Raw genomic sequence first — 26349 nt, forward strand, 5'->3', positions numbered from 1 at the left:
TTTTGCATCTTCAGGACTTCAGTACCTAGATGAATACCTGAACAAAACACATGAGGCTTTCCCACAATGTTGCAATAATCGCTGATTACTGTGCATTTGAGCATTTGAAACATCTGGGTTTGACTCTAGACTGATATTTTACGTGTACAAAATTGCAGCAGTTCGAATATTGAATTGGATTAATAGTATTTTACAACTGAAAGGGTTCTGTGATACTAGTGATAGGTACTACTATTATATGCTCTCTAAATGTCACTGGATTCCGACCGAAACTACCACCGTTTTTTGTTTGAAGTTGAAGAACTCCCACGTCAAAGCCGCCTGGATTTCCTCCACATTCCCCAAATGCTGCCCTCGAAGCACAAGGAAATAAGTGACAGGTAGCAAATCTAGCACGTAGGGGATACTTAGTAACATTGATAGAGTTTTGTGCCAATAGGCAAATTAGTGACTGTTAAAATTTTCTTTTTCCGTGATATATGCACCTAAGTACATCTATATGAGTATAACATTGTTTGTTTAGTTAAAAATTTTATTAAACACAAATAACGAAATTGTTGCAATAGCGATACATAATGCCTACAAATGAGACATCAACATTTTTCAAAATAACATTAATAAAACTATTACAAAAACAATGGTCGAAGATTCGTCAAGCAATGATACGGTTAACGGTTAAGTTATGTGTTACATCATAATGCCTACGAATTAGGCATCAACATTTTTCAAAATTAAAACAACTGACGAAGATTCGCCAAGCAACGATATGATAATTTTGAAATTAGTTTCAGCCAGTTGCTTTTCCTAGTTGACTATAAAATGCAATACATAATTATTTTCACAGCTACGGTTAATTTATGTGTTACATCATAATGCCTACAAATGAGACATCAACATTTTGCAAAATAACATTAATAAAATTATTACAAAAACAATTGTCGAAGATTCGACAAGCAATGATATGATAATTTTGAAATTATACTATGCACAAAAATTAAGGGAGCAGAAAAAAAATCCAAATTTTTGGGGGATTTTCAACAGGCTGTAACTTATACAAAAATAGTCGTACAGCAAAAAAATAAAAAGCAAATTGTAGCTCTAAGTGTTTAGTTTTTGGATCTGAGTTTGAAAATTTTTTTTTGAAAATATTTTTCGAGTAATCATAAGAAAACCACCGAAAAAAAAATTTTCGAAATTTTTTTGGTTTTTTTTTAAATCTACGGACGTGGAAAAAATTTTTTCGACTCAACCTCCATATGGACCGGATAGCTTGTTTATTCAGATTTAATTTAGTTTTTTTTAAATCTCGATACGAGCATTTCTCGCTGAGATATCGATGTTTGAATGGAAAAAGATCATTTTGTCTTTGATTACCAATATCTCAGCAACCAATGATCGCACAGAAATTTTGAGGTTGGTTTCAAAAACTTGAATAAACTTTCTACAAGGATTGGCAATTGAATTTTGAAAAAAAAATTTTTTTTCAATCATTACATGAATTTGAAAAAGCATCCAAAAAAGGGCTTTTTGTCGTTTTTTGGAAAATCAAGCGCCCAATCAAAAATATTGCGGAAACCACTGACGTTAAGTGTGCCTTTTACTGTTCAATATACCCACAAAAACCCTACAAAGTTTCAATTCAATCCAGCCAACCGTTTTTTTTCCCACTTGATCGAATTTTTTAAAAAATTAAAGGAGCAAGAATTTCGCTCTGAAAATGTCATAATTTACGCTTTTGTGCTTGCGCACGTGTATGTGTGTGTTCCACAGTATTTTGTGACTCCAAACTCACTCTCCGAAGATGTATGTGTGTGTGTGTGTGTGTGTGTGTGGAAGTGACGAACCACAGGGTCTCAATCTCTGATAAAACCACACACATACACGTGCGCAAGCACAAAAGCGTAAATTATGACATTTTCAGAACGAAATTCTTGCTCCTTTAATTTTTTCAAAAATTCGATCAAGTGGGAAAAAAAAACGGTTGGCTGGATTGAATTGAAACTTTGTAGGGTTTTTGTGGGTATATTGAACAGTAAAAGGCACACTTAACGTCAGTGGTTTCCGCAATATTTTTGATTGGGCGCTTGATTTTCCAAAAAACGACAAAAAGCCCTTTTTTGGATGCTTTTTCAAATTCATGTAATGATTGAAAAAAAATTTTTTTTTTCAAAATTCAATTGCCAATCCTTGTAGAAAGTTTATTCAAGTTTTTGAAACCAACCTCAAAATTTCTGTGCGATCATTGGTTGCTGAGATATTGGTAATCAAAGACAAAATGATCTTTTTCCATTCAAACATCGATATCTCAGCGAGAAATGCTCGTATCGAGATTTAAAAAAAACTAAATTAAATCTGAATAAACAAGCTATCCGGTCCATATGGAGGTTGAGTCGAAAAAATTTTTTCCACGTCCGTAGATTAAAAAAAAAACCAAAAAAATTTCGAAAATTTTTTTTTCGGTGGTTTTCTTATGATTACTCGAAAAATATTTTCAAAAAAAAATTTTCAAACTCAGATCCAAAAACTAAACACTTAGAGCTACAATTTGCTTTTTATTTTTTTGCTGTACGACTATTTTTGTATAAGTTACAGCCTGTTGAATATCCCCCAAAAATTTGGATTTTTTTTCTGCTCCCTTAATTTTTGTGCATAGTATAGTTTCAGCCAGCTGCGTTTCCTAGTTGACCAATAAATGCTTTACATAATTATTTTCACAGCTACGGTTAAATTATGTGTTACATCATAATGCCTACAAACGAGACATCAACATTTTTCAAAATAACATTATTAAAATTATTACAAAAACAATTGTAGAAGATTCGACAAGCAATGATATGATAATTTTGAAATTAGTTTCAGCCAGTTACGTTTCCTAGTTGACCAATAAATGCAATACATAATTATTTTCACAGCTACGGTTAAGTTATGTGTTACATCATAATGCCTACGAATTAGGCATCAACATTTTTCAAAATTAAAACAACTGACTAAGATTCGCCAAGCAACGATATGATAATTTTGAAATTAGTTTCAGCCAGTTACATTTCCTAGTTGACCATTAAATGCAATACATAATTGTTTTCACTGCTACGGTTAAGTTATGTGTTACATCATAATGCCTACGAATTAGGCATCAACCATTTTTCAAAATTAAAACACTTGAAATAAATTCGCCAAGTAACGATATGATAATTTTGAAATTAGTTTCAGCCAGCTGCGTTTCATAGTTGACCATTAAATGCAATACATAATTATTTTCACAGCTACGGTTAATTTATGTGTTACATCATAATGCCTACAAATGAGACATCAACATTTTTCAACATAACATTAATAAAATGATTACAAAAACAATTGTAGAAGATTCGACAAGCAATGATATGATAATTTTGAAATTAGTTTCAGCCAGTTACGTTTCCTAGTTGACCAATTAATGCAATACATAATTATTTTCACAGCTACGGTTAAGTTATGTGTTACATCATAATGCCTACGAATTAGGCATCAACATTTTTCAAAATTAAAACAACTGACGAAGATTCGCCAAGCAACTATATGATAATTTTGAAATTAGTTTCAGCCAGTTGCTTTTCCTAGTTGACTATTAAATGCAATACATAATTATTTTCACAGCTACAGTTAATTTATGTGTTACATCATAACGCCTACATTTATAAAATTATTACAAAAACAATTGTAGAAGATTCGACAAGCAATGATATGATAATTTTGAAATTAGTTTCAGCCAGTTACGTTTCCTAGTTGACTATTAAATGCAATACATAATTATTTTCACACCTACGGTTAAATTATGTGTTTTACATGTATCGTGGTCACGACGTGACTACTGAATTGTTGATTAATATTTTTGTACAGTATTCGTATTTAATTTTTATCAATTCATAAAGAAATAAGGAAGATAACACTGTGATTAAAATTCAATTTTCTTCTTCCATGCATTGCAGGTTTACAGCTCATCAGTAAATCTTCGTTTTCTCACATTGTGCCAGAGCGGTAAGCCCGACCATAGTCTGGACCTCGATGCTAAATCATTTTTCATCACCTGTTTTTTTCCAATTTCCAGATATTCCATTTTCTCTCCACTTGTTGCCGGTTGCCAATCAAACGGCAGTTGGATCGGTTTATTGGGATTTCTGAAATTCGAAGAAAAATTGTTATGCTTCTCAAACATCAGTCCAGTCTGGCAGCAATCAGGAAATATCCCCCAAACATTTGTTATTCCTTGTCATCCACTACTACTACAGTGAATTTTTGCATAAACAATTACAAATATATTCCTTCCATTGAGCTACAGATTGAATATGCCATTATAATTACTTAGATACTTTAAGGATATAATTATATCAAATAACGAGTTTAGGAAAACTACTAATATATTTAATTTTTGATCGGCTTTAAAATTCAAATAATATCAGTGGTAGTAAACAACAAAAAGTATTTAATACATATTAATAATAGAACTTCTTATTTTTCGTAATAGTATAGAAAAGTGACCTACCCGCTGGTAGCAAAATTAGTCCATAAGGTAACCATAAGATCAATTATCTTGTTGTCTTCCTCTGTGAAGGGATTGTTCAGGAAATGTATTGGGAACAAATACATAAGCTCGTCAGCATGGCACACGCCTGTAGAATAAGAAGAATGATTACTTTTTGTTGGAAACTTTGATTTTTGAACAGAGCAGCTACTGAGATTCTTTCTGAAACGTGCTATAAATATGAGAATAAATATATTTTAAAGAGAGAATAATATTAAATTATATTGTTCTTTACAAAAGAGACGTACCAATGTTGCCCCAGAAGAAATGAAAAATACCAAGAATCATAATATTTTGTAATATGCTAAAATTACCTTGCAATTTTGAAATTGAAAGATGTAAACAGAAATCTAGAAAATAGCGGGGTTTTAAAATCGTTTTAATTTTAACCTTCTAGATAGGTATATGTTGTTGTTATGATACTCAATACGCAATAACTGCGTTACGGACCAAAAATAAAATTTATAATTATTAATATTAATAATATAGACATTACAATTAACCCAAAGATAAGACTTTCATTGTGACATATTAACTTTTTTTGTCTGGGGCAAACAATGTACGGACATCTCCATTATTTTTATCCATGTTATAAAATGTAAATGAATAAAAATTAAATAAATCTCTTGAAAAATTAAATAAATTACTAACATGGACCAAACCCATCTCAAAACTTTCATATTTGAATGTTACTTACTGACTGAAATTCATTTCAAAAATTATCATATCCTTGCTTGTCAGTTAGTATTTTTATTCTGAAAAATATAGATGCCTCATTCGTAGGCATTATGATGTAACATTCAAAATATGCCCGACTAGGCAATAAAAACAGCGAGGAAGTGAGATGAAAATACGAATATACTCAGAGGCACAATTATCCGTCCACTTTAATAATAATATTAAATAATTGTGCTTCTGAGTGTATATTGTATACCATAATCCCCAACAGGATCGCCAAAGATTTGGGAGAAGCTGTTAGCCCCGCGATAGTCGAGTTGATATAGATAAACTGGCTGCTTGCTAAAGTTCAAGGCTTGTTCTACAGATTCCACCATGGGGTAAGCGAAATAAGAGTCCGTGTAGATCTGAAAAAAAATATTACAAATAAACATTCAGCTAATATGAGTCTCTCCAGATGAGATAATATCGTCATTATTCATTTTACTGTTTTGTTTAATCTATTTTACATAGATGCTAATATTATAAAAACAAGGAAAGAACCGTACGATAATATATATTTAATTTTTATCGTTTCTATCTTGATTTCCAATATATAACACATTGTATTGAAAATGTAATTGTATGAAAATCTAAATTTAAATTATTATTGTATGTGGTGTTCATAATTAAATACGATAGTATAGATTACGCAAACACCGTAACGTAGCGTATCTAAAAGGTTTTTTAAAACATCAAATAAAATTTTAAGTATTATATATTATTATCAGATATTTAAATAATTATGTTATTTTAAAACGTGTGGATGATAAAGAATTCACGAAGTCATAAAGATATAAGAGATAAGAGTTAAGGATAAAAACACAAGTAGAGTAGTTACTGATATGATTCAATGTTAATGAAATGAAAGATATCATCTTAAAATGCAGCAAAATGTAGGTACACTACCAAAAATAAAGATAAATAACATCATGCAAATGATGACACGTGTTTGATGTTAGAAATACGCACAACAATATCTTATACGAATCTCAAATAGCATATAACGTCTGCTACGTTCCTTCCCAGTTTGTCTAGATTTTTCCTTTCCTTCCTTCTTTTCAAGTGCAGAGAGTGATTCTTCAAATGCGCCTGTTTACATTCTGTGTTCCTGGTTTCACGGTTCCACAGAGACCTGTCCGGTCCGATAAGATTAACCGATAGACTCGCTTGAACATCCGTTTTTTCTGCATTCAATGCACACCGGCCGTTTTTAGAAACACATAAAATTGTTGCCGCTTTTTTCACTACACTGTCGTGCGGTACGCCTGGCCGGCTTCTAGGCATAATTTCGCCGGTGGTCGAGCGTGTTCCATAGTTATTTATTACTTATACACACTGAATCCTCAAGCAACATTGTCTAAACCTTTACTTATTACTGTTCAAAAATTACTGTTTAATTTCTGTTTTACCATTTAAGGTGAAATGAAAACCATCATCTCAGTTTTGTCCACGTTAAATTTCAGTCCATGAAAATTGGCGTTATTCTTATGGATTTGACCTACTGATAGTAACTTTCTGAGGCCTTTAATAGACGGACTGAGAACCATATCATTAGCATAGCTAAGGCTATTCATACATATACCGTTGATATGACATCCAAAACTGGTCTCTTAGTTTATCTATCAAGTTATTCACGTAAATATAGAAGAGGTCCGGAGAGGTTATCCCGCCTTGACGAAAACCGCAGTCTATTTTATAAAAGTTAGCGATCGAGCCGCCCCATCTAACAATATTCCCGTACCAGTAACCTAACAGGGCCACAATTTCTATTAGGACCTGAGACTTGTACAGTTTATCTCAGAAAACTTCATAATTGACTAGGTCGAAAGCCAGACTGAGATCAAGAAGTAGTTCATAGCTACCACAGACGAAAAAATGTTGTATAGGAAAAAGTTAGGTCTGCACTCTATGCTAAGTAACTTTCTTTTTGCCTTGTTCGTTGTAACAGTCGCTGCAATCGAAGTTGTTTGTTAAATGTGTTTCTTGAAGCATGTATTTCTTCAATCTTCTTGGCATCAGACATTCCCTTGTCTTCAAAAGTGCAGAGGGCCTGTACTATAAGCCTCAAGTATTGCCCTCCCTTTAAGTGCTTATTTAATGCTATTTTTGGCCTTTTAGGATCAGGCATTTCTAGATTGGTGTCATCTGCATCTGCTAGCTGACTACCCCTTCGATTCGCGTGAAAGTAATTAATTCTAAAAATGTATCCCGGTTCCTGTACTACATACTGTACGCTTTAAATTTTTTTATAGAAAAGATCAATTTTGAAAGTAAATACAAAAAGTACTAGCTACTTCTTCAAGAAGCGGTGATGTTTGCAATGAACCACAATAACATCGACACGGCAACATTCCTTGATTTATTTACCAATATCTAAGCCTCTAATTTTACATTCAGATTTAGCATAGCCGTTATTGTGTCATGCGTTTTATTACAAGGAAATTATGATACAAACAACAACTATTGATACGTGTATTTCACTTACTTTAAGGATTCCATCTTTAACACTCTGTTCGTCATTGCCGAAGTATAGTTTTTTCAATCGTTCAGTTATGACTTCAGGATACGGAGAATTCTCATAATAGAATGTCACGGGTCCTATGGTGTCAAAACCAGTTATGAATTCCTCGTATCGTTCTGGGAAATTTGTTAGCCCTGTTAAAACAAACATGTATTAATAATGAAGTACATAGTTGTACGTATGATGGTCACAATTTATCTTTAAATATTTGTAACGAGGAGTCAGAGGTATCACCTAGAGCAGGACAGACGTTTTTTTTTTAAAGTTAATGTGTATTTAACTCGTGCGCATTAACTTGACACCTGACTAACAAACACATTACAAACATCATTCGAGCCAGGTGTTAATCCGTACGAGCTTTTGAGAGGAACGTTAAAACGATGTCATGTGCCTAGTTATGGGCACCGAAGCATTTTAATTAATAATTATTTTATTTATTATTAATTTATTTATTATTAATTAATAATTCAATTATTAGTTACAAACAATCCAAAAAGTTTAGCTTGGGATTATCACCTAAAAGTTGCCAACCTGTTGGGGAACAGAGAGGTTAAGTTTCGTATGCATTGTAAATATATGCTTCTATTTTGTTACCATCTATAATTTTGAGTAATTAGCACCCAGAGAAATACTGTCAACTTTTTGTGACATAGGAACTAGCAAATCCATAGGTTGGATAGGAGTGAGCGGTTGAGTTCCTTCTTCTTCTTCATATGCACTGTTAATATGGTGCTTCTATTTTGCTATATTGATGATATTAGTAGTATGTCAAAATTTTGAGATGTCAGACTTACTATGTTTACAATAAGAAAATGTGATTTAAGCGAAGCTCGAATATTTTAACACTTACATACAGATTTCAAACATCCTTCGTCCTTATTGAGTCCAGTAAGCCAGGGCACGAAAGATGTAGATGGAGGCTTTCGAGGGTTTCTTGTTAAAAATGCGCCGGGTAAGTCAGGTTCAATGACAGCTTTGAACGACGTCATGGGTTCGTAGTCCCAGGACTGAGGAAAACGATTAAATTTCTTCAAAGATTAAAATGTGATAATTTAAAATTATTACCAGAAATAGTAATTTACTTCGTGACTAACTAAATACTGCAAACTGCATCCTTATCCTTTAGATATTTCTAAAAATTTATACATTCTAAATATCGTGATAAAAAATTACTTTAAATTAATGTTTTAGCCAACTTGAAACTGACTCAATTTCAAGTTGGCTAAAAAGCAATACCGACCGTAAAAACTTTATTATCGGGTTGAAGTATATTCAAAACATTCATGAATGGAACTCGACTTCGCTAATATGGCCATCGCAAGCACGTTGGACCCAATTTTCCATGACTCGGTCACACATTTCGACCGAAACGGCTGCTGTTTCGCATTCATTGTTGGCTTTGAGCTCTACCAATGTCGTCGGCTTATTGGCATAGACCAATGACTTGACGTAGTCCCAAAGAAAAAAATCTAGAGGCGTTAAATCTTGTTCTTCTCTAAATCGATTGTAACGTGTGCTGTGTGGCTTGTGGCGCCATCCTGTTGAAACCACATGCTATCGAGGAAGGCTATAGGCTATATATTATCCCCGTATTATTCCTACGGGAACGGGAACCACGCAGGAGAAGCCGCGCAGCGTCGCAGCAGTAATCGATAATCATGGCACGATATGGCATATCACCATTCAGTAACGTGGCGACCCCTATCTTCGACGAAAAAATATGGCCCTATAACGCCGCCGTCATTCAAACCGCACCAAACTGTCATCTGTGTCTGTGGATTTTCACCCGACCAGTAGGTACCGCATATTTTGTTTATTGACAAAACCATTGAGCCAGAAATGAGCTTCGTCACTGGTTTTGCGATGAAATAGATCATCTTGGCGCATCTTTTCCAGAGACCAATCGGAGAACGTACGTCGCTTCGAATGGTCCATCGGCTTCAATTCTTGAGTAAGCCTGATCTTGTATGGGTGTAAAGTAAGATCCTTACACAAAATTTGCCATAAAGTGGTCTTGGCGATACCCAACTCTTGAGAACGCCGTGGAATTGACTGATTTGGATCATTTCTTATAGCGATATTTTCGACCAATCCGTAATCTCACTGACACGGCAACATTACACAACGAATTTGAAGACTCAAACTTTTTCACTAAACTTGTTTCTGCTGAGGGGCGAAAATTAAGACCGAAAATCGGAATTAACGCTCTTAAAGTAGCGGCCACCGACACCGAATTTCTGAAGTAAATTTGTGCAGACGTTGTTCATTCGTGTACTTCACCATGATGAAAAGGTTGTCTTCTAAATAAACAGTGACAGTTCGATGTTAAGTGTAAAGGTGCGTTCACAAAATATATTCAAAGTGGTCAAGTCCTTATTGAATTATTCTATTCTTTTCTATTCCCCTTATTATCGGTCGGCCTTGTAATATTTATTATACAACACGCAACAACAATCATGGTTTTGGTTTAGGTTTAGCGTAGTTGCGTTGCGTAGCGAGTTGTAATCCCTTTTTTGTAAAGATTTTGTTTTGTTGTAAAGAAGTGTTCTGGTCTGTCACGTTATTTTGGACTAGACTAGTGAGCTGTAATTTTGTGTTCATTGCATTGAGACATAAAGTGTCGAAGAATTAATTTCATTTCAACAATGTATTTCATTGTTATTCTCATTCAATCAGATCCAGGCTTACGAAGATCTTCGTTACTGCAGTAATTACACTTTATAATTAGTATTTCTTTTATGTAAAATTTCAAATATTTTTCATTTTCTCTAATTTACGTAATAGAGACCTCGCACTAGATGTTAATAGTTCAGCCAAATCATGGTCATTTATTTCTTCATCTTTAGAATTAATTACTTCCATTGCGATGTCTTTTATTGCAAATATTTAGTATTTTTTAGAATCAATGACTTCAGTTTCAGTCTCTTTATTTTCAATATCAGAGAATTGCGTTATTGTTATTTTTAATTGGTGTTGCCGTATTTGTTCGGTCACCTTCAATATTAATTGTAGTTTGTTTTTGCATCTTTTTAGTGTGTATATTGTATATCTTTAGTAACTTTCTTTATTGTTGCACGCCACGAGGGTAAACCTTTTCTGTCATCATCAGCCATGTAAATGGCTCAACCCCCCTCCATCCCTCTTTTTATTTAATGTGAAGCTAGACCTTGACTGCAATCTTTCCTGATGTTACTGCAGTCTAAGATAGTAGCGGGCTTACTTAAGAGATACAAGTTTATTCCACCCATACCTGTGACACTTTCTACGCGGCATCGTACCGGAACGCCTTCTCTTTGCCTGTAGGGTGGTACGACCGATGTTTACCACCAGACCAGACATTCTGTAATCTGATTATTATTTGCTAACCTTGGTTTCGTTTTACCAAGTTCTTCAACTTTTTTAACGACAGTGATTGTACGTTTAGGTACTTTTTAAACAAGTTTTTGTATGAAGTCCCACAGTTAGCCTCAGAAGAGCCTTTCATTGATATGGAATAATACTGATATCTGCGGATTGCCTTACACGATCATCGTGGTCCACAGCTAAGAATCTTCTTCTTAAATACAGCTTTGTATTAGAAATCCACATCCAAACTTCTTGTTTTTTTTTAAATCTTTTTGGAGGAGTTTTATCACAGAATGATAATGTTGCTCCGTAATTCTATCAACAATTTATCTACACACAGTTACTCATGGTAACTATAGCTCCTTGAGCTCTTGTTTGGGAATTAAAATTGCAAAGAATATTACAAACAGATACCATACCAAGGTAAACATTAAAAATCTTACGGTAATAAGTATAATATGTATTTGCTTTGTGTGATTTGGTTATAAGTACGGAAGCATAAACGTACTTAAGAAGGCCGTGCTAAGAATACACTTACTTGTGTGGTACTTACGAGTATATCAAGGTTTTTTTTTTAATTTTATGGTTTGTATTGATGGCACGTTAACGAAAAACCGGTTCTTTGTTAACGTGCTATCAATAGCTGAATGACCTTGATGATAAACCGATTTGATTTGAATCAATTGCGCAATTGGAATTAAAAAACCTCGCCTACTAGTCATATATACATACGAGTAAAACATAAATATATCTATAGTATATCGACGTAATGCATGTGTAATGCGCTGATTGAGTTTTTTTTACACAATATACACGATGTTCAAGATCGTTTCTTTTTCTCTCATCATTTCCGGCATATTTTTTACAAATCCTACGTCCCCACATATGAAAAGCATGCTCTGTTTTATTTCTTATTTCTCATCCTCGCACTCCCAATGTACCTAATACCGCGAAGCATGGTAAGGTACATCAATATTTTATATGTAAAATAGTTAACAATATCCAGGTGAAGATACTACTAAAGCAAGTTGAAATTATGATGTTAAAAATTGGAAATTTCAACTTTTGAGGCCAGGAAATGAAAGAGGCACCATCATATGAAAAAAATATGAAGCTCTAATCTTTGACGATAGCTAAAGGGCTCACTTAGTTTTCTATGTAGATGATGCCATGGGTGTCTGAGTAACGCAGACTGATCCTTTTTGATCCAGTTTGGAGATAAAATTCGACTATTTCTCGTTTTCACTCTGCTGCAAAAACGATTTAGCGTGCTGATATATGATAACGCGTAGGATAGAATAACTTTGTTTGTACTTTTCCCAGTTATCACTCTACTTCTTATTCTGACTCACAGATCTGTTCAGATTTTAATAGGTTGATAATACAGACCAAAATATTGAATAGGCCAGCAAGTGACAGTCAATTGCTAATTAGTCAAATAAAAAAATAAACAAAAAACAAGAACGCCTGTTTAAATAATAATTAACGACGCTTACATAAAATAGGAATTCAGTTCCTATTATTTCATGGCTGTCCAATTTGCGGAGACACGCAATGAAACGGTCAGATGGTGACGACGGACAGTCCAGGAACTTGGCCAGACGTAAAGCGTTCTTCTTGGCCTCGCCAGGGGGTGCTTCTGCCCATGGCACTAGCGCTGTGCCAGATTCCGAAATTGCTTTGTGAAATAGCCCTGAAAGAGGGAAAACAGAGAAATTAAGATATACACATTAGAGTTAAAAGAAACATTCATAATTTCACTACTGTGGTTCATCATTTCAGAAAACTTAAAATAAATTGGATTATTTATCCTCTGAATCTGAAAAACAAGACTTTAGTGGAGTTCAAGACTGTGTCGCTGCACGCGACTGCCACAAACGCTGCCACAAGAAGCAAGAAGGGGCCACAAAAGTAGCTGAAGCGCACGACAGCCACTTGTGGCTGGTGGTCAACACTTGTGTGGCCGGATGTTGCTAGTTTTTTAACCATACAAGCAGTATCATATTCGCGCAAGTGGTGTGTGGCGGCGTTTTGTGTCGGCGTTTAGTGGTCGGTGAGGGCCACAAGAAGCGAGCAGCGACGATTGTAGCGTGTGGCGACCACCGGCGTCAACCGTGTGCGGCGAGTCCATATAAAATGTATGAAAACTACAGGAAATATGCCGGTAGCGGCGTTTTGTGGTTGTGGCCGGTGGCCCGTGTGCGGGAGCCCTTAGACTTTAAAGGTTTACTTTATTCTCCAGGACAAACTGACTAAATAGCCCACCAAGTGAAGTTCCAGCAAAGGTTTATTTTATCAATGCAAAAACACAAACACACTCTTTCTTACCAGCACTAGATTCTGACAACATGTGAAAATTAACACTGGCCCCACCGGCGCTTTCACCGAATATCGTAACAGATTGATTGTTCCCACCAAATGCATGTATATTCTTCTGAATAAAACGAAGTGCTTCTCGCTGGTCCTTCAGGCCGTTGTTACCAGGACAGTGCTCATCCTGAGTTGATAGGAAACCTAATGGACCTGAAATCATTTACCAATTTTAGTTGGCGAATACACGTTCCTGTATTAATATATTTAATTATAATTTAATTGAATAAAATACTAATATCGATTGTATAGATTTCGACTGTTCCTTTGGGTTCTTCTATACTGTAAAAGTGTATTGTTAGTTAAAACAATACAGTTGACAAACACGTGAAAATGTGTAAAAAAACTACCTATTACCTAAAACTACCTTCTTTCAGTGTTAGATAGGCCATTTATCGAGGAAGGATATGGGCTATATTATAACGGGAGCCACGCGGGTGAAACCGCGTGGCGTCAGCTAGTTACTAATAAATCCGCCTTACTTTTCAGAAAAAAAATTCCTGGCTATAACCAAACAACGTGTCTTACAAAGAGAACCTACTCATTGTTATTCAAGGGTCAGTAGTTTTAATCTTTATTCACTATGGGTTTATTTAATTTGTCAGATATACCTTGCAACACATCATCATCATCATGTCAGCCGATGGACGTCCACTGCAGGACATAGGCCTTTTGTAGGGACTTCCAAACATCACGATACTGAGTCACCTTCATCCAGCGAATACCTGTCAGTCAGTCCGCCTGGTGGGAGGTCGACCAACACATCACATTACATATGAGAACTTCTATAAACTTCATTATGCTAAATTCAATGACTCATTGCTCATCCCCATCAACATCCGTTTAAAAATAAGACCATTTTATTTCGTAAGGCCAAGGCTTAACAGATTTAAACAGGAAATTTATTATCTAGAAATGATCTTTTTTGTTTATTGTTCAAAAACGACACGGAAAAAGGTAATCTACCAAGCAAAAAAAAGTGGAAAGCAGTTCAGCGAAAACGCCACGGACGGAGGTCCTGGGTTCGATCCCCGATTGGACTGATTAAGGATTTCTTAATTGGTCCAGGTCTGGCTGGTGGGAGGCTTCGGCCGTTGCTAGTTACCCTACCGACAAAGACGTACCACCAAGCGATTTGGCGTTCCGGTACGATGTCGTGTAGAAACCGAAAGGGTATGAAGTTAGCTCGCATCCATCTTAGATTGCATCATCACTTTCCAGGACGTTTACCTGAAAAGATTTCCAGGAGTTTATAATTTATGTGATGCTATTTTTGAAATTTTACTTGTATTCTTCTGCTGGCAGCGGCACATTTTCGAGAGAGGCTTAATCTAATTATAATGTCTTCTTTGGTTTAATCGTAAAAAATGGCTTTTAAAACAGTTCTAGTACGATGTCTCCTTTCCAAATAATTTCAGGATAAAAATATTTAAATAAGAACGCCGCAAAGTGTTGTATAAAGTGCAATTTCTCGGAACTGCTTACCAAACAGGTAGACGAACTTTTTTTTGTGGTTTCTTCAGTAGACTAATCTAGTTGTATGTACCCTACTCGACACGCTCTCGACTCGAACAACATTGTTCACGAGGGACTTGCGGACGATAAACCCAACACCACCCTGGGACAGTTGGTCGCCCTCCCGGTAGTATAGTAAGTTGCCGGATTCCAAGGTTATCGAGTCCTCCCCCTTTCTTCGGACTTCAGACAAACCTATTACATCCCAGTGCAACTTGCTTCTTTCAGCTCGATCATCTTTTCGTCGGTCCTTAAGGTGCGTGCGTTAAATGTTGCCAGGTCCAGTCGTCGGGGTTGGCAGCGGAATCTCCCCCGGGAATTCTTGACACCCCTTGCCCCGCCGTTACCACAACCGCTGCCAGAGCCGGGAATAGCGGGGCCACCGGGGACTAGGGGCTGTTTGTTTTTGGCTGTATCCATAAAAGGTTGATGCCCAAAGAATTACCACGCTGGCATGCGGGTTGGTCATTCGCAGTCCTAGACTTCTCGCACCGGTGTCGCTGCTGCCCGACACCGGTCTGTGATACTTGTGAAGTCTAGCTGAATTGAAATGGTTATACCGCCATTTATCGGTACCATAACCTTGTTAAGGTGACATAATAAGAAAATAATAAGGCGTAGTTATAATTACATACATAATAATAAAATATCTAAGTAATAATTACTTATATGAATTAATATCATTGTTTGTAAAAACAGAAAAAAACCTGATGGCATGAATACCTACGGATAAATGCAAATTAATTAGGTATGTCAAGCAATAAAATTTGCATTTAAAAACCTTTAAAAGTGCTGCAATTTTTTTCAGTTATATTCTATCACTTACTTAAGTATACTATAATATAATAAAAATACTATATTATAGGCACAAGTAGATACAGATAATTTCTGAGATTTTCGTTTTAAATACTTTCCAGTATTAATTATTTAAATAAATATTACTAGTGGCATTTCCTGTCAACTTAAGCTTTAGGTCAACTTAAGTGCGAAATTGTAGTTATCATACCAGAAGGCTAACAAACATTTGTCTAAAATGCGATTTTATATTATTAATGCGTAGCTGCGTAAGGACAAACTACTAAGAGGATAAAATAATTTGTTTTCCCAGTAGGCCTAATCTAGCTATAATGTCTTCTTTTGTTTCTTCTATTTGTCTAATACTGAGAAATTTGTTCTCCTACTGTAAGCTGCTATCTTCCCGGTACCGCGGTTATAAGCAGCCAGAGCCCCACTCTGGCCGCTTGCGACGAGGAGGTCTCAAAGGGACTATTACTGGACGAACGGTGCTTCGACGCTCCTCCGCTGCCGTCTCCGAGCTGGGTCAGTTTGCTCTGGACTCCGTTCAGAGGTCTTCTTTTTCATCATCACAATTTCGTAGAACCACTGCTTTCCATGACACACTCGACGCCAGAATAGACGCTGTTAGTTAGTTACGTGGCTCAACATAGATGACGTTCTGGATTCCGGACGTTCTTCCGGATGTTGAGCCGTGTCTCGGCTTTCGGCACCGGGGCAGCGCTTCGCTACCGATTCGGCACAGGTACTCTCCGAAGCAGCCATGCCCGGTGAGTACCTGACCTGTGTCAATCGGAATCTGACACTGTCTCTCGTTCTTGCTAGCCAGGCTTCAAATTTAGGCAGGCAGCTCTTGTAGGAGACGCATTTTCCACACAGTAATTACATCTTGGTGTAATGTCTGCTGCGTGGATACTTGCTTTCCCGCCCATTGGTATGCGGAATGAACCTGGGCATATTTTTTCGCATCTATTTCTGCTAGTATATCGATAGGTGGTAAACGAGCTAGATCGGTAGACGCTTCAGAAGATATCGTGCGGGTACCCTCGCGCGATCCTAATAGCGATTTTGCACTTGACGCTATTCTTCCCCGTTAGGCCTAATCTAGTTATAATGTCTTCTTTGGCGTCTTCGTAATAAAATAGCTTTTAAAATTGAGGACGATGTCCCCTTTCCGAATAGTTTCAGGATAAAAATATATAATTACGAGCGCCGCAAAGTGTTATATTAAATGCGGTTTGTTTTTCTTTATAAGTTAGCCCTTGACCACAATCTCACCTGATGGTAAGTGATGATGCAATCTAAGATGTATGCGGGCTAACTTGTTGGGAGTAGGATGTAAATCCATACCTCTTTCGGTTTCTACACGACATCGTACCGGAACGCTTACGCTTACCCTTTGCCGATAGGGTAACTAGCCACGGCCGAATCCTCCCAGCAGCCAGAACTGGGTCAATTAAGAAATCCTCAATTTGCCCAACCGGGGATCGAACCTAGGACCTCCGTTCGTTTCGTTTTCGCTGAACAGCTTTTCACTTACAGGTAGATTACGTTTTATCGTGTTGTTTCCGCAGTTATTTATTTATAATGTCTTCTTTTATTTCTTCTTCAAATTAGCGTGATCTTATTCATATTTCATACAGAACTCTTTGATTGGTCAGGGACCTGTCGATCGGTACCTGACCAATCGGATTTTCAGTAGCGAAAGAGTCGTTACTCATTAAAACTTTTGGTATTTTGCCTCACTGAGGCGTTTAATGATCTCCTTGTGGTGGTAGAGTCTGAGCACTCCTGCCCCACGGGCCTAGTGACTCGATGCCAAACGGTACGAATTCATACTGGGCGCCGAGACAACTATATTTCAGGAACTTGACGCCCCCGCATGTCTGCCGCCCCCCGGCACGTCAGCTGGTCGACTGAATGTAAGACACAGCTAATATGTCGGCACACGTGGCGTCCTACACCATGGCACGACCCATTCTCCAGGAGATTAATGACTCCCATTTTTCTGGCTTGTATTTGTTTCCAGCTCGGCTGGGCAGCGTTTGGGAAACTCCGCGACATCTTTTCGTCCGAAATTCCTCAGTGCCTGAAGACGAAAGCCTTCGAACAGTGCGTGTTGCCAGTGATGACCTACGGATCCGAGACTTGGCCGCTTACTATGGGCCTTATAAGAAGGCTCAAAGTAACTCAGCTGGCGATGGAGTGAGCTATGCTTGGGGTTTCTCTGCGTGATCGAATCAGAAATGAGGAGATCCGCAGACGAACTAAAGTCACTGATCTCAGCGAGTCGCGAAGCTGAAGTGGCAATGGGCAGGCCACATAGTTCGAAGAGCCGATGGGCGTTGGGGTCCCAAGGTGCTGGAATGGCCACACCGCACCGGAAAGCGCAGTGTTGGTCGACCCCCCACTAGGTGGACGAAGACACCAAGCGGGTTGTAGGGAGCCGCTGGATGCTGGCGGCTCGAGACCGTTTTGCTTGGAAGTCCATGCAAGAGGCCTATGTCCAGCAGTGGACGTCCATCGGCTGACAATGATGATGATGATGATTTGTTTCCATACCTAATCTATAGTTCATAGCAACGAAGACCACATCTCTGTCGAGAAGATGTTCAGGGCCATACATTTCTGTGGTCGCATCTCCGCACATCCAACCTCCTCCATGTATGAACACCATGACTGGAAGTAGTTCTTTCTCTGCAACAGATTCCTGTGGAAAACAAAATATGACTTAGTACGTTTTTGGTGTGTAATTATTTCTCAGTTTGTATTCGATAGATGGAAATAATGTATATGGTCGAATTGAGAAAACCCCTTCCTTTTTTGAAGTCGTTTAAAAATATACTCGGTCTTTTTAAAATGAGCGGATAATTGTGCCTCAGAGTATACAAATAATTTTTTAAAATAAAAATAGAAATCGATCATTTTAGTTTCTAAAATTACTTTTTAGTAAAAAAAAAGTTTGGAGCCTTTTTTAAGGAGCAGTAAAAACTACCTCTGTATTAGAAGACTCCGCTCTTCCATACATAAATAACAGATTCTAAATGAACATTACTAAATTAATTGATAATAGGTTGTTTTGCACGCGCGCGTGTGTGTTCTTCATAATTCAGTGACGACAAATATTTAATAACTCAATAACAGTTTTCTTGCATTCTTTAAGTATTACTGGGTATATGTCGAGTTTTTAGTTTATCTTATTATATAAAAAATCAGATTGCAGACAGAACTGTTCTCTAGCAAAATAGGTTCTAGCCCGAGGTGTTAGCACTACAACATTGCGTAGATTGAGTGGTGTAAAGTTAGAATTGTAGATACAGTACTGGTTTATGTAAGACTATTTCAATTTGGGACGTCAAAACGTTCACACATTGAGCTTGTAGTGTATACGAGGTTTTACCACTGCGATATACTAATACGAATACTAATGTTTTTTTTATAAGATAACAAAGAATGTTTTTTTGGTAAACAATTTTGCAGGACTAAAATTATAGACAATTACGTTTATTACCTGTGGTCTGTGAAAAAAATATAATGATGCCACAATTAATAATATACCAAATGAAAAAAAATGCATTTTTTGTGTTATAAGCAGTTTGTTTATACTTACAGAATTTCCCCTTAATACTAGGCTTATTAGGTAGGCTGTCAATGCCTGACATGTGGCAGTCATGAGTCACAGTTAAGCACACATAAGCACTTGAGAAAACTGTTACTTATTTTGAAATCACAGCCAGACCTTTCAATTTTATTCAAATGTATTGATGTATTGATATATAAAAAATACATCAACTCACATTGTCAGTATACGGCGAGTACACATTGAGGTAGAGGCAGTCTTCTTGGCCGACGATTTCATGTTGACGCGTATAAGGATTCCGCTGCACGCATATAGGACTGACCTTCGTCGCATCCCATGTTCCCTCCCACGGTGACACTGGCACCGGAGCCTGTGAACAATATTTTTTTTTATTTAATGACTTAGACTGCGATCTCACATGATGCTAAGTGACCTTATGGAAGCGGGCATACTTGGAAGAGGTACAAGTTTGTTCTAACCATACCTCTGACCTCAGCCTCTGACGTTTTCTACGTGTCGTACCGGAACTCAGACTATTTATTATATAATTTCCTTTGAATCCCGATATCTTAAGGTGGGTACAGATTGGTGCAATGCAACATGTAATGTAATATTCTGCCTTACATTGCATGTTCCCTGCTGCCTTGGACGTGTGGCGCGCGCGGTACACGCATTGACTACGAATCAGTCGGCTCAGTCCTGCGCACACTGCGCGCCCCTTTGTGTTCGTACCAAAAACCGACAAATCTCGGATCGAACCGCGCACGAGTTGTAACGCTCGGAGCGTGCGCGACCCAGGCGCAATTCGTGCGCGCGAGGCGTCCAAACCACGAGCATTCGTGATAAATTGCAGCAATGTGGACGTCAAATTCTTGCATTGCATGTTGCATTACATGCATTGCACCAATCTGTACCCACCTTAACGTCACCCGGACGTAGGTTTTCTATTTCTAACTCACGATCTCGGGGGCGTCCGGACTGATTCACTCAGGTCACGGTTACACCCTCCCGAATGGCCCTCTAAGCCGAGGTCCGAGTCTCATAGGAGACGCCCTTAGAGAGCCGTTCCGTCCTCTATCTTTATTTCAGCCTTCGGGTCTCATCAGTCGATGCTTCTGCGCTCACCCAAACCCACCGGTGACGCCGTAGTGGTCCCACATGGAGCCATCAGCACTTACTCAACACGAAAAAAAAATCCTTTGAATCTTAATATAAGCAGTTGAAATGGAAACACAAAAACTTATCAATCCATCAATTTATTTATTTGCAGATACATGCATGATATATATATATACAGATGGTCGATAAATGTAGATGGTAAATTTATCTTGCCAATTAGGCATGTAAATTATTGATTAAGTATGTGTTATTAAATTAATTCAAATGACAATATCATCATTTAAAATTTACATCTTTACAATAATTTTATAAGTTAACATTTTATAACTACATTACTAAAAATAGTTAGTGTGTACATTTTAAATATGTAATATTCAATTATAATAGTAAAAGATGTGACAAAAAAAACAATATTGTATATGTACCTAACATATTAATTTAAATATGTATGAAAATAACAATAATAGCAACTTAAATATCTTTACACGGAAAGTGTAATAAAAAGACAAGTAAGAATTTTCAAATTGTGAAAATTTTTACTAGTTACTCAGGGAGAAGTTAACCAAGAACGAGTGAAAACACAACAGTGAGTGAGATTTCAAATTGAAGTTTAAAAAGATTGATAAGTTCTTTTTATGGCTATATCGGGCTTGCATACGTTCCCAAGCAAAACAATTTGACCATTTCTTATAAAAATATAAATTAAAACGTCGGCGTGACTTGGAAATATGGTTTTTGGTTGTTCAACTAAAACTCTTTATAACTCCTGCTTGGCTGTGATAGTTTCCCCATTAATTTAATTATACTTCCGTGCATTTTCACGAAACCATAAACAACTGTTTAGCTGGTTGAACGAAATTATACAGGGTGCTCGGGAGTATTTCCCATAACTTAAAGGTGTTGACAAGTCCACTTATAGTAGCCGAAATGTATAACTAATCTTTATTTAATTTATCTTTTTATGTTTTCATACAAATTAAATCAAATAATTCTTGACCAGGAATATGATTATCACAATAGCTTAGTTAGACTATCGCAAAAACCAAAAACGAATTTAGTGTAATATTGATATGAGTTACCATGTAAAAAATGTCATCCATTGGCAAATTCCCTTCGTGGATATCATAGAGTAGGTGGTGGATATGATGCCTTACTATACACGACGACCCAGCGTCAGTTCTTCAAAGTACCAGACATCGCTGTAATGGGTTGTTAAAGACAATGAACAATTACTTGGTGTTTCCCGCGTAATGATTCACACAATTTCTGATTATGACTTACGCATGTATTGCACGCATTACATGCGATGCGTTAAGTTCTACTTTCACTTCACGTAAAACGACTGAGTTTTAAACTTAAAATGTCTCTATTTATCTATCATCATCAGCTTATCAGCCGATGGACGTCCAACGCAAGACATATTCCTTTTCATAATTCCTTATTTATTTATTTTTGCTGAGAACACATACAATCTAATGTATTCAGCCATTTCTGGCATACAACAATTTAACAAACAATTTATATTACAAATACTATTGACAAAATATAAAAAAATAAATTCAATAGCAGATGATTAATCAAAAAATAAAAATTAGAAAAAATTAAAAATTACAATCTGTGCAGGTACACTCGTACCTGCATATTATTATTTGACTAATGTCAAATAATAATAATTAATAATATAATAATAACCTTTACAATGTCATAGGATAAACATAATTAATAAATATAAACAAAAAAAATGAATATTAAAAATGCCACAATACATAGTTTTTTATTTGCTTTTATAATTAAAAAAATCTCTAGTTGAATAAAATCCATAATTATTTATTATCCATATATTTTTGTTGAACTTGCTGCAGTGACTTTGATTCTTCTGCGGATCTCCTCATAATTCGATCACGCAGAGATACTCCTAGCATAGCTCGTTCCATCGTCATATCTTATATCGCACTTGTAAAATAATGTATAGACACATACACATATTGTTGTATGGCATAACAAGTTGTTAGTGACGAAGTGGCATAAAGCGCATTTTGTATTGTTTTTGGTAAGTTGTTATCCAAATATATCAAACCTTATTGTTATGCTTTAAATTCATGTTTTGGATGTAGTACTATTTATAGAAATATTTTATTTGTTAGAGCTCTCTTGGTGTGATATACACCATTTTTATACAAAATCATAGACAATATTTTAAACACGTCATAAAAATTAGTCAAGTCCAGTGTGTTCCAAGTCTAGTCAAAATTATTTTTTTTATCTTTGTGTTCAAAATTGGTAAAATTTCAAGTTACACTCTTTTGCTCTTAGCGACTAACGAAGGTTCAACGCACTTTATATTTATATGGCTCGGATTTAAGTAAAGAACTTTATTTAAAAATATTTCTGAGAGAAAACTCGTGCTCAACAGTGAGCTGAATATGGGTTTTTAATAATAATGATGAAAGAACATTGCATAAAGTAAACCATTAAGATACACCTTGCGTTTTTCCTTGTTTTTAGATATTTTATACATGCTGCCTGAGAATGAAGAAGACAATTTCACAGGAAAATTGATTACGTACGTCTGCATTACAAGATATTTATTCACAAATACATGAATAAATTTACATTCGCATTCACTATTAAATGTATTCATAAATAGTACAATCAATAATTTATACTAGCTAAGACAATAATATTTAACTAGGCTAAACCTATTATAAAAATAAAATAAAAGGAAATATCATTATATCTACAACAATAAAATGAAAATAAATTAAAACTAATACTTATAAATACTTATCGAAATTTGCCGCCCATGGTAGGGTGCCCATCACGCAGGCAGCATTCCCGCGTTGAATTGCGATTGAAATTCTTTGCGCGAGAAAGCTGCCCGCCCAAGGGTCGCCTGTTGCCTCTCTGAGGCGTTTACTTATCTCCTTGTGGAGAGTCTGGGCGCTCCTGGCCCACGGGCCTAGTGTCTCGACGCCAAACGGGACGAATTCATATTGGGCGCCGAGACAACTGTATTTTAGTAACTTTTGACGCTCCCGCATGTCTGCCGCCGCCCCCCCACGTCTGCTGGTCGACTGGATGTATGAAGCTGCTAAAGTATCTGCACACGTGGCGCCCCACACCAGCGCACGACCCATTCTCCAGGGTATTAATGACATCCCGTCGGGACGCTTGCCATCGTTGCGCATGAAATGTATATTCCAGTAGTTTACATACGAGAAGTCAATAAGTTCTGTTATCTCTCTGGATGGAAAGACTTATCCTTTGAGATAAATACGCGCCAGCTCTTGGGTCACCTGACGCATGGATCAATATGTCGAACATAGAATTAAAAAAAAAATTGGTATCTGATTATTGTAGAGCATCGGTATCTGTAACTAAGCTTTATAAGTTAACGTCTCTACTTGCTAGATTAGACTTTGCAACATTAAATAAAGTTTGTTGCTGTTTTCTGTAATACGATGTCGTCAGCAAATCCTAAATGGCTGAGGTATATTCCTTTTACTTTTATTCCATAATTTTGCCAATTTAGCTTACTGAATACTGTCCTTGAGATGTCAAGGACAGCTATAAAGGTTCTAGGGGATAAGGGATTGCCCTGTCTCACCCCTCTTTTAATGGGTATAGTTTGCCTTAGTCTCTCTAGTTTCACTCTACTGGTACAGTCTTTGTATAAGTACTTTAAAATTTTAATACAGGGCTCTAAATTTTGTGAATGTAGAGATTCCCAAGTTAGCGATTAGAGTACGTATCAAACGCCGTTTGGTAGTCAATGAAGACAACGTACACTGGTTTCTTAATCTCTTGATACTTCTCTATAATCATTACTAATGTATGTGGTCAACTGTTGAAATTGCTTTTCCTGAATCCGGTTTGTTCAATTGGTTGATGTTTTTCTAGAGATTTACTGATTACTTTCTCTAAAAGTGAAGCGAAAAGTTTCTAGATTGTGGAGTGAGACTTATTGACCAATAGTTACTTTATATTTTTAAGGTCATCCTTCTTTTATAATAAAATTATGTTCGATTGAGACTACTGAGTAATAATCGATCTAAAAATCATGTTAAACAGTAGTCAGATACTCCCCTGCTGTTTTAATAACTTCTTTGGTAATTTTGTTTCTTCAAGATTCATGATATTAATACATATTAAAAGATACATCGTAGTGAAAATAGAAGCTGAAAAAGCAATTCATATCTTCGCAGTGCAAATCAAGATCGAGGAATTAAAGCCAACTAAGCATCCAAGGGATTTAGAATACGTAATCGTACAAATTACTGAAAGGTAGTGTTCAAGTTACGTGCTCTATAGTAAGCGGCCTGTAAGTTAAACTATGCGAAGTAACACATTTTCGGACGTTAGCGACAAACACGGAGTGTCACGATTAACCATGGAATACAAGACTGGTCTTTGAATGATGCTAAATTTTAATGCAACAACGGTGTGCGATTATCATCAAGAAAATTCATTGATAAAATTGCTCGAAGCAGATATGATTAATGAGAGATTAATGATAAATAATTAGCACAATTTCGTGAGTACGACACGGATTATTAATTAGTCTCTATTTTGAGGTCAAGAAAAGATGACAATAATTCATCTTATGATTTGAAATGAATTACTGTCATCATCAGCTTAACCCAATTACAGGGCCAGGGACCCTATTAACACGACAGTGGAACTTGCTTCTTGGAGCTTATTAACCAAGCACGTTTTGATATGATATTTATTTTTTAATGCTTTTTCAAACAAAAAATGGCTTTATGTGCATATTTTCCATGAAAAAATTGAGTCAAAGGAGACCAATTTTTCATATATTGCTGGGCGCAAAATTTGAACCATTACAATGTCCAAATCAGTGTATTTTTTTAAATAATAATATCAATTTTCATCATCATCCATCGGCTGAGGGATTATTATGAAAATGGATGGACCACTGCAGGACATAGGCCTTCCAAACCTCAAGATCCTGAGCCGCCTGCATCCAAACGAATGCAAATTCCTGCGACTCGTTTAATTTCGTCAGTCCATTTGGTGGGAAACCAGTATGAGTTTTAGACTGGTTTGATTTTAGTTTGATTAATAAAATGCACGATTTCAACAAAACAGAAATATTTAATTTTTTTTTTACATTTTGCAAAAACTGGGAATTCTAATCATTTTTGGTCATTTGATCTAATGTAAAATAAAGGATATTTCGTTATTTTTTCAGCGCTGGTTATGGTTTAACGCGCTGGGCCAAAACTTATCGCTCTTTTCACGTCCGTCAGCTCGCACAATTTATGTAAAAAAGTACTTGAAATTCGCTTTGCATACATATGAATTATGATGACAATGATGATGATAATTTGTAATTTAATAAAATCGAAATATCCACATAAAACAATGACAAAAAATAGTATACCTTAAATCTCAAATCTCCAACAGGTGGAACTGCGTAAGGGATAGCGGTGAACGCCGAAATCTGCCTGCCGGTGCGAGTTTTCATCAAAAATCCTTTCAAATCACCCAAGGGTGTCCTCCGAAACGGTGCATTTTCACCATCGGCACAATAAGCCACAAAAACTCCATTCAGAAAAACTAACACGAACCAACGGAACATCGTCAACCGTTAGTGACGGAAACCAAAAAAATAATGAATTCTCAAGTTAGCACCGCGCAGTTAAATAATAATAGATGAAGCATAGCAAACGTAGTCATAGAGAAATATAAGACTGGGGACACAACTGCGGTAACGAAATTTAATGCTTAGAACATAAACGCCTTTGGACGGACGTAAATACTTATGTAGACACGTGAACCGATACGTTAAATATTTATCAACAG

General features: G+C 36.3%; 1 protein-coding gene across 1 annotated transcript; it reads right to left on the reverse strand.

Moving 5' to 3' along the window:
• Positions 1–530: 530 nt before the first annotated feature.
• LOC112053414 (juvenile hormone esterase) lies at positions 531–26332 on the reverse strand. The gene is made up of 10 exons (XM_024092820.2): positions 25928–26332; positions 19622–19774; positions 18387–18534; positions 13473–13667; positions 12641–12837; positions 8650–8806; positions 7764–7933; positions 5493–5643; positions 4520–4646; positions 531–4154 (listed from the first exon to the last, which is right to left on the reverse strand). Exons 1-10 carry the CDS (start codon positions 26123–26125, stop codon positions 3968–3970), a joined length of 1683 nt encoding a protein of 560 aa, XP_023948588.1. The 5' UTR covers positions 26126–26332; the 3' UTR covers positions 531–3967.
• Positions 26333–26349: the final 17 nt, after the last annotated feature.

Source organism: Bicyclus anynana, chromosome Z, assembly GCF_947172395.1.
Source record: "Bicyclus anynana chromosome Z, ilBicAnyn1.1, whole genome shotgun sequence".
Taxonomy (NCBI): Eukaryota; Metazoa; Arthropoda; class Insecta; order Lepidoptera; family Nymphalidae; genus Bicyclus; species Bicyclus anynana.